We start from the raw sequence: 13329 nt of genomic DNA on the forward strand, positions 1-13329 counted from the left end.
GAGATAGAGATTGAGAATGAGAGAAAATGATTGCTTAATGATACCTACCGTGAGGGTCGTATTTATAATAGTGGTATGTGAGAGAAGGTATGTCCTTTCGTATAAGATACAATGACCATGGAGTAGTTAACACCTTCCTAAATTAAACGAATTTAGTTATGTATAGGAATGGATTAGTATTCTCATAAAAACTCTTAGATTCTTTTGATTCAACGCTCCATAATCATTATCATATTCTCACGATACGCATCATTCGTATATGATTCTAGCCATACACACACACATCTAAAGGAAATAAAGCTTACATGAATTTAGTCAATAGGCTTCTAGCTTCTTGTCTAAACTGAAAATTTACATTTTGATTGGATTATCTCGAGTAAATTTCCAGATACCCAGGCTAAAAGAGGGTTGAAATCACACGATCCAATTCGACATTCAAGTTCTTGATTACCATTACCATGTTTGTGTCCAATTTTTTCCAACAAATGAGATACATGAATATGATGGAGCTTCATGTACAACTAATTCTACATTACAACTAAAATAGCTCTTGTCAACTTTAAACTCATAATTGTTCGACAATAAAAAGTTAAACATCAATCAAAACACATTATCATTGTGAACACCTACAAATAAACAACTTACATTTTGTTTATAAAAATCTGATTAATTAGCAACATAAATAACATATGTTCTTTGCCCTTGATCCATCTCTATCTTCAAGGCCTCGCATGAATGACTTGATAGCTAAATGTTCTGAGGCATACGTCATGAAACATGCAAAAATTAAACCTCCAACACCCATCAAACTGAACCTATAAATGTCAAAACAACACCGGAAACATTAAGTTCCAAAACTACAACACTTGCACAAAAGTAAAGCCCTTTCAATATACACCTCAAAAATAAAGCTGTAATCCCAAAAATACCAGGTGCTAAAGGGGCAGCAACAGCTAAAAATGCCATCACTGACCCATAGTACCATGGTGCAACATTACAAGATACCCTCTGATGACCTGCATTAAAACCAAATACATTAAAAGTTTATTTTTAGTAATTTAATACCATTTATTTATTATGATTTCGGATAATGAAAGTTTAAAAACAAACCTTTTTCAGAATCATAATCTGATGCTCCTGGACGTGGGTTTCCGATTTGATTTGCCACCATCTTCCCCCATTTATAAATTATGTGCAAATAAAATCCAAAAAGTAGGAAAAAAATTGTAAAAATCCACTCGTACATCAAAAGCAACCCAGTCCATGGCTTCACTTGCCTAGGCACAACTGAAATACCAAATCCAAGTGACACCACCGCAACCATGAAACATATTACTACAGAAATTCCACCAAGAAAACCAGGCACCATGGAGTGTGCACCATTAGAGAACTACACATGATCACAACCCATAACTTTTTAATATATTATAAATAAAATAAAATAAATTAGAATTAAATCATATTAATTTGTAGTTAAATAGAATAGTTCGGAACTAATTAAACCTGTTGATTAGAGTTTATGGTAGATGAAGATACTGCAGAATAAGCAAGCGCGCCTCCTGATCTAAATTTGTAGTATATATGTCTAGCGTGATCGCATAAAGAACGTGTCTATATATATAAAATAATAAAAATGATCCTGGTTAATTTAGATGATGAATATAAACTTTATGAAACGGAAATGAAAGTGTAATTACCAGAAGAAAAGATCGATAGTAACAGAAGAGTAAAATGAAAACTGGAAACCAAAAAAGAAATTTGACTAAAAGATCATCATGGGGATTTCTGCCTCCTCCTGTTCCTGGAAGAGATTCTTCTAGATGTTCTCTAACATCCTGCCATATATCTACAGGTTTTAAAAGCCAAGATGTCCACCAATCCCATGGTTTTAGAGGTCCAAGTGTATAGTGTATAACGCTAATTTCTTTCTCATCTACCATCCACTGTTACAACCAACAACAAAATGAATCAAGATATTAATAAGAATGATTAAATTAATACTTTTTAGTTTTTACCTTATTAGCAATCATGTAAAGTCCAACATCTGCATTGTAAATAGTAGAAAGTCTTTCCATTTTTGCAACTGGTCTAGAAATGGTAGGGTCAAAAACACGTGCACTTGGGAATCCAGAATAATAGGCATTCAAGAAACCCTGATCACCTATAAAAAGAAACAAGAAAAACATTGAGGAAACTTTTATCACATAAGTCACTAATTATGGATAAGGGAAATAATGGTATATATACCTCCTGTATATGAAAACAATGTGGTAACTTTGCTGATCATGTCTTTGAAAAGTTTTTCAGATGGTTCTACTACCATAACACCCGAGTTGAGCCTTTCTGAGTGTTTTAAGTTAGCACAAAATTTTCCACATTTGAATAGAATATCTATGTTCTTGACTACGATTGTATCAGCATCAAGATACACGACTGCAGTAATTTCATAAAAATATCTAAGGGGTTGATAATTCGATAAACATGTTCATCATTAAAAGAAAAGTCGGAAAATCACCTTTGTCGTAATTAGTCATGTTGAATATCTTGAGCTTTGTGTATACACCCCAAAACCTTGTTGGCCGAACTTGATTAGGGTTCTCCAGTAGACTGATTTGATTCACAATCCAACCATCTGCCTATAAAGATAATCACATAAACAAGATAAGCCAAAACTAGGGAAGGAATATGAGTTCGATAAGTTATTATGAAAAAAAACACACATAATTCATATATAGAAACTGCATAGTGATTATGGCAACAAGAATACAAAATGTATGAAAATGTTGAAGGGAAACCTGGAGAAGACTCTTGGCGTAGTCAGAAACGCCATCAGAGACCAAAACGACCATGTCTTTGGTGGATCTGGTATCCCGAATCGACTTCCCAAGAACACGTGCTCCCAACATGAATTCATCTCCATATAAAAGAGTTACATACGCTTCTTTAGATTCCGCAGCCGAAGTTGTTTGTGGATTATGGTTTAGAGATAATAAAAGAATCAATCCAAATCCGAACCGAGAAAACGCGTTCAATTTCATCCTTTTGGAATCTAATTTAACAGAATGGTGAGGAGATTGTAAATGAGATTTTTAGGTTTTCCCAATGTATAATTGCATCAAGCATTATTATATTAGGGGAGTCATGCGTTGATTATGAAAAGGGTTTTTGGAAGAAAAACAAATGATCACAACAAAATATGGATGGGAAATGGAACGACAATCTTCTTCTTACTTTAATTGGTTTGGTTGTTTCTTGGGTTTTCTCTGTTGATCTTCCGAAATCATACGTATCTGCAGAAAGCGGAATTTCGTTGCCTCGTCTAATTTACAAATGGTTCAAATAACAAAAACAGTAATCGGACCCACACAAAAATGTTTTCTCCTCAACCACAAACGATGTGAGCTTTGTAATTCTTTAGAGGATAAAATATAGAAAAGTTATATACATATATATTTATCATTTTATTTATTTATTTAAACATACTTTGTTTCTAAATCTACACCGTCTAATTTACAAATTGTCAAACTACAAAAAACAGTAATCAGACCCACACAAAATGTTTTTTTGCTCTTTCAAATGACATTTGACAAAACCACAAATGTTGTGAACTTTGTAATTCTTTAGATGATAAAATACAGAAAAATTATAATGCTTATATTTATCATTTTATTTATTTATTTATTTATTTATTAGAATGGTTTACACACATACACACTACTTTACTTCTAAATTTAGACTTTCGTCCACAGCCAGACTTGAACTATCAACCTTTGGCTAAAAGACAACTATTCGTCAACTCTTGATACTGTTAGACCAAAAGCCTTTTAATATATATATATATATATATATATATATATATATATATATATATATATATATATATATATATATATATATATATATATCATTTTATTAATTTAGTCTTTAATTTGTTTTAATGTATTAAAAAGAAGTAATTATATCTACATTCTACATAGTTACATACTTACAGTGATAAAACATAATGGTGTAGTTACTAAAGGAAAAAAATCATTAAGCTTATAGAAATACATTGTATTTTAAGTATTTCAGCATCTTTTAACATTTTTTTTATTAATCAAAATATAATATTGTATATTACAAACTATATGACTAAATCAAATCGATAATTTGATTTCTATAACACCAAGAGGGATTTTTTGCAAGGTTAAATTGTGTGTTATTTCGTTAGATAGTATGAATATTGTTAATTCTATTTTGAGGTATTTGTAGGGAACTCCAAATAAGGGTTGGTGTGTGTCAAGGTGAATCATTTATTATGATTCTGATCATGTTGATTGCATTTCGTTTTGTGTCAACCTCTAGGTATATATCTGATTTGGTGGTACTACCTATTTGGTGTCCGATGTTGTAGTCCATTGTCATTTTTTCAACCATCAATATCAGTTGATCATTACGGTTGAATCAATGAATGACGCTTTATTATTGAAGCAATAGTTAGGAATAAAAAATTGATAAAACACACAATAATAAAGATGCCAATAAAAAATGTATACAAAAAATGAATATGGTTCACACGGCCAGAATGATCGGTTAATCAACAAACAAACTAGAGAGGTTATTTATTATAATCCAAACTATCATACATGTTTTATGTCTGATTACAAAACTACAATGAAATCTATTCAATTATGACATGTCGACATTGCGTGTGAGTCAAGCCTAAAACGTCATCAACTAGTATGGTCTATAAATCCGAACTCCGCAAACATACTCATTGGACATCACATACTAAGTAGAGCACCGCAGACATTAGCTCGAGCCATAGACAGAGCCAGCCCCTTTTTAATGGGTTGCACAGACCCAACTTGGAAATGGGTCCCATCATATTTATGCTAAAAAATCCTTCAAATATTCACATTTTTATTAAAAACCTCCTCTTTGTCATCCAATTTTAGATCAAACGGTTTCTATAGACATTTTTTACTAAAAAAACCTAAAAGTATTTTAAATTTTTAGAATTTTATAAGATTATTTTTTTTAAATAATGGACCTCGATTAAATTTCGTTTTTTAATGGGTTGCATGGATCCAACTTGAAAATGGGTCCCATCATATTTATGCTAAAAAAATCCTTCAAATATTCACATTTTTATTAAAAACCTCCTCCTTGTCATCCAATTTTAGATTAAATAGTTTCTATATACATTTTTTACTAAAAAAAAACCTAAAAGTATTTAAAATTTTTAGAATTTTATAGGATTATATATTTTTTACGAATAATGGACCTCGATTAAATTTCCTTAGATATACGCCATAAATTGGAAAATGTTTTAGGAGGTGTTTGACTTAGCTTTTGAGATGCCAAAAGTCCTTTTAGGAAAAGATCAAAGATAAAAGATATTTGACAAAAGACTTTTAGAAACTATTTTGATTTGGGGATTTTGGATGGAAGGAAAATCAAAAATGAAAAAACTAACTTATTATAATTTTTCCAAAAATAACTTTTGAAAGTTGAGTTCTCCTGGCCTCTAATTCAAACACCCTTGGTCTCTAAAAGTTGAAAAAACTAACTTATTATAATGTTCCAAGTATTTAAATGAGTTTCCCAAAGTTTCATGCAATTCATTCCAAATTTAGATAATACATTTGGACTATTAAAACAAGTTTTAAAAAAGAAAATTTAAAAGATTCGTTCAAATCTTGCCTTCAACCTTGATGTAATTCAAGTTCGGCAGCCGTCGGTGCAATCGAACGACCAATCTTTTTGTTGATGGAAGGAAAACGATAATAGAGCAAGCCATTAGCCATGGTAAAGACATGGAGCAGATTAACGTGCACTTTTCGCAAAATTCTATTACCCGAACTGCAGCTTAGCAGACCTTATTCAAAAATATTGCCTGGGGTTGCTTCCAACATCCGCATACTAAATAACAAAATCACAAACTTGATTCGAAACAGTAAATTGGATGACGCAAGGATGTTGTTCGACAAATCAAAACAGAGAAACACGGTAACCTGGAATTCAATGCTGAGTGGATACGTAAGACGGAGGGAGATAGTGAAAGCACGACAACTGTTCGATGAAATGCCTGAAAGAGATACGGTGTCATGGAACACAATGATTTCCGGATACGTTGGTTGTCGTTGTTTAAATGAGGGAAGGATCTTGTTTGATGAAATGCCATGTAGAGATTTAGTTTCTTGGAATACGATTATTAGTGGGTACGCAAAGAACGGAAAGATGAATGAAGCTTTGAGGCTCTTTACTCAGGCGCCGAATAGGAATCCTGTTTCTTGGAATGCTATGGTTACAGGGTTCTTACAGAATGGTGATTTGAGGAATGCCGTTGAGTTTTTCAAGAAAATGCCTGAGCGAGATGCTGCTTCTCTTAGTGCACTTGTGTCAGGTCTTATTCTTAATGGGGAATTAGATGAAGCTGAAAAGATTCTGCTCGATACTTCATATGAGAATGATACAATAATGGATAAGGTTCATGCTTATAACACTTTGATTGCTGGGTATGGAAGGAAAGGAAGGATCAAAGATGCTAGAAACATTTTTGATCGAATTCCATCTCACTGTGATCATGGAAGAGCTGTGAAATTTAAAAGAAACGTGGTTTCATGGAATACTATGATCATGTGCTATGTGAAAGCTAGGGACATTCTCTCTGCTAGGGTTCTATTCGAAGAGATGATGGAAAGAGACACATGTTCTTGGAATACAATGATAAATGGTTACATAGAAATGTCTGAAATGGAAGAAGCTTCTAATTTGTTTAAAAAAATGCCAAACCCTGATGTATATACATGGAATTCATTGATCTCAGGGTTTGGCGAGACAGGTAAACTGGAAATTGCCCGTGAGTTGTTCGATAAAATGCCTGAAAGAAACCAGGTTTCATGGAACTCCATCATATCTGCTCATGAGAAAACCAAAAAATATAAAACAGCAATAGAGCTATTCATAAACATGCAAATAGAAGGAGAAAAACCAGATCGACACACATTGTCTTCCATTCTAAGTGCTTGTTCTGAACTTGCTGACATCCAACTAGGCATACAAATACACCAAAAGGTCATAAAGATTGTGACACCAGATGTTCCATTAAACAACTCCCTTATCACCATGTATGCAAGGTGTGGAGCTATAACACAGGCTATGGCTATCTTTGAGGAAATGAAATCATATAAAGATGTAATTTCCTGGAATGCTATGATTGGTGGATACGCGTCTCATGGGTATGCGACAAGCGCGTTACAACTTTTTGGTTTAATGAAGGAAGAGTCAGTGAAGCCAACATATATAACATTTATATCTGTTCTGAATGCGTGTGCTAATACTGGTTTGGTTGAAGAAGGGCGTATGCATTTTAAATCCATGGTTGATGAATTTGGAATTGAACCAAGGGTAGAACATTTTGCTACCCTTGTGGATATTTTGGGTAGAAATGGACATTTTGAGGAGGCTATGGATGTAATTAGAGGGATGAAAATTGAACCTGATAAGGCAGTATGGGGTGCGTTATTGGGTGCTTGTAAAGTGCATAATGATGTTAAGTTAGCGCGTGTTGCAGCTGAAGCATTGATAAAGCTTGAACCTGAAAGCTCTACAGCGTATGTGTTGTTGCATAATATGTATGCTGACATTGAACAATGGGATGATGCAACAGAGATCAGAAGGTTAATGGAGAAACATAATATAAAAAAGGCAGCAGGATACAGCCTTGTTTAGAAGCTGCAATTGAGTTTCTCTGAGATTTGAATAGGAGGTTGGAAGCAAGCATAAAAGAATCAAATCATGATCCTCGTCATATTTGAAGTTTATGTAAGAACGTGTGTTTTTAAGGGCATTTTGCTAGTAACTTTATTTTTTTTTTTATACATTAACAGCCTTTTCTTAAGCACTTCTTGAAGGATGTTGTGTAGATGGGGTTAAAATCAAAAATAACATGTTGCAGATTTAGGATGGAAATCAATTTATGATAACAGGTTTAAAGGGATCAAATTGATTTGGACCTTAGAAGCTAAGGGTGTACAATTAATTCGATAGTGCCAACATCCAAATTCAAAGCAAAGTACAATCTACATTGCTTATGGTACAAATCACTATTGCATCAATTCATCAGATGTCATCATCATTCCTTTTTAGCATATATAGAACCATACATTTATAATTTAAGACTACTACAAAATTTGATTCCTGATAAAATCGCACCCTTCCTCAACAACAAAAATAGTTTTAACTCATCTGTAATACGAGGCCATGAAATACAAACTCAAAGAAGTTACAGCTGTCACAATCACTTCCTGCACATTCATACAACTTATATCAGTCTCATATCCTTGAAGGGCATTTTAGACCATATATGGTCTATAACACTTTTCTTCAATATTTTCTGAAAACAAATACACCAAACCATGTACAAAAGAAAGGAATTATCATTCATAAATCATAATCATACCTGGTTGTTATACAAGGCAATAGGGACATAACCACTAATAAATTCGATCAAATTCACAATCCCAGTATATCCCTGAAATAGAAAAAGGATTATTTTTTTAAATTTCGAGTAAAAAAAGTTGTTTTCATTAAAACAAACGTTATAAATATATGACATACCAAAGATGCAATAGCTATACATCCAAAAGACAGTGCAAGAGAACGTAGCAACCGTTTCCCCATTCGCATCATGCGTCCTTCATCTTCACCTTCTTCCTACACCAAAATCAGCTCAACTATAAGTATAAAAACAAAAGCATATGATATTTGAAATAATGAAAAAAAAAAAAAAATGTGTTTTGTCATTACTGTAAATGTGGTGGAAACAGGTGGTTCAAATGCTTTTAACTTCTCAAAGATTCTATAAACAAATACAAAGGATAAAAACTGCACAGGCTTCCAATCAGCACTTCGTGCAACTACAATCCAAGCAATCTGCAGAAATAATAGCAAAGATGTTACATAAAAGAATACGTGTTATATACTATTAAGTGATTAAGCCAAGTAACAAAACAAGTTAAGCTATTTGTACACTTACAAATGCAGCTGATATTGCCATGTTTATCCTTATGTCCTTCTCCTCAGACTTGGTGAACCTGAGAAAATGAAAATATGCACCAATTATCAAAGAGCTGGTGGAAAATTACTTTGGGTATTGTAAAAGTGTAATACCTTGGGCCCCATGGGATAATTGGTTGCTTATCCGCATATTTAATGTCCTTTGAAACCTACATTTCTCATTGAAATACAATAAGTAGAGTTGGAAATGAAGCAACATGTCAACTAGCTCAAAGATATAAGATGTACCTGAAATGAACCAAATGTCACACCCTTCTTTCGATTTGTTAATTGTGCCATCATGAGTTTGTCATATGCTTTCTCCAACTGAAAATGATATGCTTAAGATTAAACCCAATGTTCATGATCAATGAAAGATGCATATTCTTAATGCTTGTATGCTAAATTGCTAACCACCTATTCATTGAACTCAATTTGAACAAAAAGAAAGCACAAAAAAGAGAGAGATGGGACATACAAGAGCAGCAGTCGCCTCATCCCCCCTTCTTTCAGCATCCCTGCGTTTTCTTGTGTAAGCTGCCTTCACCATATCAAATCCCTCAATGGGGTTCACGCCCAGAACCTGTGGAGTATGCCTTTTGATTACTTTCATTTCAATCATTGGATGAAAGGATAGAGAATACTTGAAAAAGGTTAAAAGTTCTTAACAGCTACTCTGTGCAATACATTACTTGATAATAAATATACTTGCCTCATAGGGATTTAACTCTTTGTCTGAACTAGAACTTCCAGCAGCTGAGGAAGCAGCACAAACTATCTTTTGACTCAAGCGACATTTAGAAAATCTACAATTTAGAAATCGTGTCAATATAATCAGCTTATACCAATCAAAACTTTTTCTCAAATCGGAATTAAAGGAAAAACGTATAAAAGATACACCAACAAAAAGTTGAGAGTGTTCGAAAAATGTTTGTTATAGATACATGCTGTGTAGAAATTATGAATGCACAACACGAAACGCAATTCCAAAGCGATTTTACCTTACGAAGGATGGAGAGAAATTGGAAAGCGAGCTATGAACGAAGATACTCTTCTTGCCACACAAACGAGAATTGGGAATTTGAAAGACGTTGGATATAGCCAAAGCCATCGATGATGATGATGATGATGATGAGATGATGTGTGTGTATGTGTGTGTGTGTGTGTGAATTTTGATCCTTTAGGGTTCTTTACTTCTTTTTGTTTGCAGGCGGAGTTTGGGCGTTCGTTCAATCCCGGTTCATGATAATAAAATGAATAAAGATGAATATTGAAAATAATTAATCCATTAATAATCAAATTTATGACGGACGAGACATAAATAAATATGAAAAATGTATATAAAATTTACGTTAAAACATAAAAAAAAAACTCGAATTTATTCCTAACACATAAATAAAAATAAATAAGTAAAATTACTTTTTAATGTTAACAAACAAAAGTTTAAACTATAAAAAACATAGAATATGCGACCTGATTCATATGTAGAAAATGTATAAAAAAATAATTAAGAAAATATAAAAATTTACGTCGAAACGTAGACAAACTCGAATTTATACCAACATATATATGAAAAAAGTAAGTTATAAAAAAAAAAACGAATGGAAGTTCTAAATTTACATCGAAACGTTGATCATTTCGAATTTATAACGACGCATATATATAAATAAACACATAATAAATTAGGTTTTTAAGTTAATGAACGAAAGTTATTGAAGAAAAAACAGATTATATATTATGCGGGTTAAGTACGAAAATTTAGAACATCCATGGTTGTGAAAGTTTTTTATTGTCTAAAAAATGTAAACTCTAAACTTTTTCTCGGCATTAGAAAATTGATCTGACATATCAGTTCAATATCTAATGCATAGCCTTGAAAATTTATCCTTTCTACTCGAAATCTAGCCTCAAATTTCATACATTGAATCATTGATGTTGAAAACCTAACATGACATATCACATATAGTCAATCGTATGACCTCACAAAATAAGATGTCCAAGATATACAAAGATTACAAGGGATAATATCAAAAGTCACAAACTAGGAAAAAATATATTATATCTACAATTATACATGTCAACTTTATCTTCGGGAGTCGTCATTATCTTTTAGAATATCTCCAATAAAATTGTGATGCAAAAATCCATTGGTAAAACTTTTTTAAAATGCATGTTTACGAATCATCTTTTTATAAGGATATTAACATTGTTTCTTGTTTGTTTGGTCCGATTCTAGTTTGGCTCACCATTTCCCTTTGTCTAAATCGAGTTTGGTACATGTTCATTTACACACAACTAATAGATGTTGAGGATTCACAATGCCTAGACTTCTTTAAAATGATAATTTTCTGTAACTTTAAATCCTTGATTTTGTAATAAATTACTCCACGGGGTATATGGATATATAATTAAACCATGATACCATTCATTTATATCAAAAAGGTTATGGTCACTTTTATGATCAAAAGGGAGATAGGAATAAGATGGTTTGAAGTAGAAGTGGGCGTGTCAATCCAACCCTAAGTTAGGTCCAAAAGATGAACTTTGATGATTCAGCCATAGGTGGAAGTGGCCCCTCAAAATAGTTCGTAACAATTAAATTTTATATTTCATTTAAGTTATATTTGCAATGCCACGTTAATTTTATCAAAACTAAATAACGACCACCTCTAACATTTAAAAAAAAAAATAAAAAAAATTAAAACAAAAAAAATACAATAACCACCCACCAATAATCCATATTTTATTTTCGCATTAAACAATGAAAAATTTTATTAGTTTTTGTCCCAACAAATGGGTAAATATAATGTCACCCTACGTATATGTCTATAAGACCAAATTTAAATATTGCATCACATTTATAGCATTTTCAATAAGAAATTCTTAAATGTTCAATATTAATAATCATGATTTGTTTTTTAATCAGTAATATCAATTATTTTTATCTTGTTAATTTTCTTCTGAGTTTCATGTTCTATATAATTATTAATTAATCATCTTTGTTCAATAATTTCACATTTTACTCCGAGATGCTCTTACCATTCTTTTTTCTATTAAGATTATATGATTGATGAAGAAAGAAAAAGTATATATTCGATTATATATTTTTTTATTCTATGTATTACAGTGTATTTGATGATAATATGGAAATTATCCCAAATTTAACAGTGTTCATTTATGTCATAAAATTTCAATTTTCTCAAAGATTTGCTTATTTTGGCAAAGTTAGATGGAAATTGGAAATTGATAGTTATAACTTGATAATTTATAGCCTTAAAATATAGTTTTTTTTTGTGTGGAAGTGATATGTAAAGGTGTTGTAAGCTTTTAAGAGCTTTTAAAAGTTTGTAAGAGGTGAACAATAACACAAAATATAAACATTAAAAGCTAAGAACCTTAGAAACTATTTGAAATAACCGGATTAAAACTTTTTGTTTAAACTAAAAGATTTAAGTTTATATATTCGAATAATCTTTTTCTTTAATTCAAGTTTTTTCTTAAAAAAATTAAAAACTAAAATATCTCAAAAAGCATGTCGCCAAACACGCCATTTGTCTACAAAACTTAGGCCGTCCGGTATACCGGCAACCAAGGGGCTTGTGGTCTACGTGGCCATGAGCGTTGTCTGTGCACACCAGTCCCGAACTTCCGTGGTTGTGGTGATTGTGGTGGGAAGGACGGAAGACTACGGTCGTTGCCTCTCTCAGCCAACCTTCTTCTCCCTCTCTCTCCATTCGTGGTCATCTCCAGCACACCAACACCGGTCCATGGTTCGTGATGGTCCTTGTGGTTTGTTGTTCGTGACAAGCATTGCAGATAATCTTATACAAGTAATTGTGATTGATATTAATACCTAGAATTTGTTTCGGTTTCAGAAGTAGGGTGTTTTAAACATTTTTTTTTATAACAATCAACAATTAAAATTAAAATAGTGTAAAATATGATGATATATTTATGAAGCTATAACTTCAAGCCGATGTAATGTTGCATAAGATAATTGACCTTTTTTTAATGCAATAAACAACACAATAATATTTTATTTTTGCAAACTCGACGCTGGCTAGGGTTCCCCCCGTTATCCCGGACGCTGTACAAACTCGACGAGTTGGTGAGACAACTCGGCGAGTTGAGTTAGATTTTTCCCAATTTTCTGAGAACAGGAGAAACTTGACGAGTCACATAGATGCACTCGACGAGTTTGGTTAACATGGACTATTGACTTGAGCGTTGACTTCTGTTGACTTTTAGGGTTGGTCAAGTTGTGGACTTTGGAGACCATGGAAGGGT

At 32.5% G+C, this 13329-nt stretch overlaps 3 protein-coding genes across 3 annotated transcripts; 1 reads left to right on the forward strand and 2 right to left on the reverse strand.

Annotated features, from left to right (window-relative positions):
* Positions 1-579: 579 nt before the first annotated feature.
* On the reverse strand, positions 580-3327 carry LOC145090731 (inositol phosphorylceramide glucuronosyltransferase 1-like). The gene is made up of 9 exons (XM_079028829.1): positions 2796-3327; positions 2516-2636; positions 2248-2433; positions 2016-2161; positions 1698-1943; positions 1504-1611; positions 1111-1390; positions 899-1016; positions 580-815 (listed from the first exon to the last, which is right to left on the reverse strand). The coding sequence occupies exons 1-9, from the start codon at positions 3036-3038 to the stop codon at positions 671-673; spliced, it is 1593 nt and encodes a 530-aa protein (XP_078884955.1). The 5' UTR covers positions 3039-3327; the 3' UTR covers positions 580-670.
* A 2333-nt stretch (positions 3328-5660) lies between these two features.
* Positions 5661-7863, forward strand: MEF9 (mitochondrial editing factor 9). Its single transcript, XM_079026390.1, has one exon. It carries the CDS (start codon positions 5788-5790, stop codon positions 7714-7716), a length of 1929 nt encoding a protein of 642 aa, XP_078882516.1. The 5' UTR covers positions 5661-5787; the 3' UTR covers positions 7717-7863.
* Positions 7864-8048: 185 nt separating this feature from the next.
* Positions 8049-10290, reverse strand: CJD1 (Chloroplast J-like domain 1). Its single transcript, XM_079026391.1, has 10 exons — positions 10044-10290; positions 9755-9848; positions 9521-9625; positions 9292-9369; positions 9157-9212; positions 9023-9080; positions 8794-8919; positions 8605-8700; positions 8447-8518; positions 8049-8291 (listed from the first exon to the last, which is right to left on the reverse strand). Exons 1-10 carry the CDS (start codon positions 10151-10153, stop codon positions 8229-8231), a joined length of 858 nt encoding a protein of 285 aa, XP_078882517.1. The 5' UTR covers positions 10154-10290; the 3' UTR covers positions 8049-8228.
* Between the last annotated feature and the right edge of the window lie 3039 nt (positions 10291-13329).

Source organism: Lactuca serriola, chromosome 2 (assembly GCF_051521515.1).
Source record: "Lactuca serriola cultivar US96UC23 chromosome 2, Lser_US96UC23_V15, whole genome shotgun sequence".
NCBI lineage: Eukaryota > Viridiplantae > Streptophyta > Magnoliopsida > Asterales > Asteraceae > Lactuca > Lactuca serriola.

Bases quoted from the DNA above. Each gene is read 5' to 3' on its own strand.
- LOC145090731 (XM_079028829.1), bottom strand. From the start codon at position 3,038: ATGAAATTGAACGCGTTTTCTCGGTTCGGATTTGGATTGATTCTTTTA. The intron at 2,434-2,515 runs GTGATTTTCCGA...AAATTACTGCAG, and splicing joins CATGACTAATTACGACAAAG to TCGTGTATCTTGATGCTGAT. The intron at 1,391-1,503 runs GTTTAATTAGTT...GATCATGTGTAG, and splicing joins CCATAAACTCTAATCAACAG to TTCTCTAATGGTGCACACTC.
- MEF9 (XM_079026390.1), top strand. From the start codon at position 5,788: ATGGTAAAGACATGGAGCAGATTAACGTGCACTTTTCGCAAAATTCTA.
- CJD1 (XM_079026391.1), bottom strand. From the start codon at position 10,153: ATGGCTTTGGCTATATCCAACGTCTTTCAAATTCCCAATTCTCGTTTG. The intron at 8,920-9,022 runs GTAAGTGTACAA...TTATTTCTGCAG, and splicing joins TGGCAATATCAGCTGCATTT to ATTGCTTGGATTGTAGTTGC. The intron at 8,292-8,446 runs GTATGATTATGA...ATGAATGTGCAG, and splicing joins TTGCCTTGTATAACAACCAG to GAAGTGATTGTGACAGCTGT.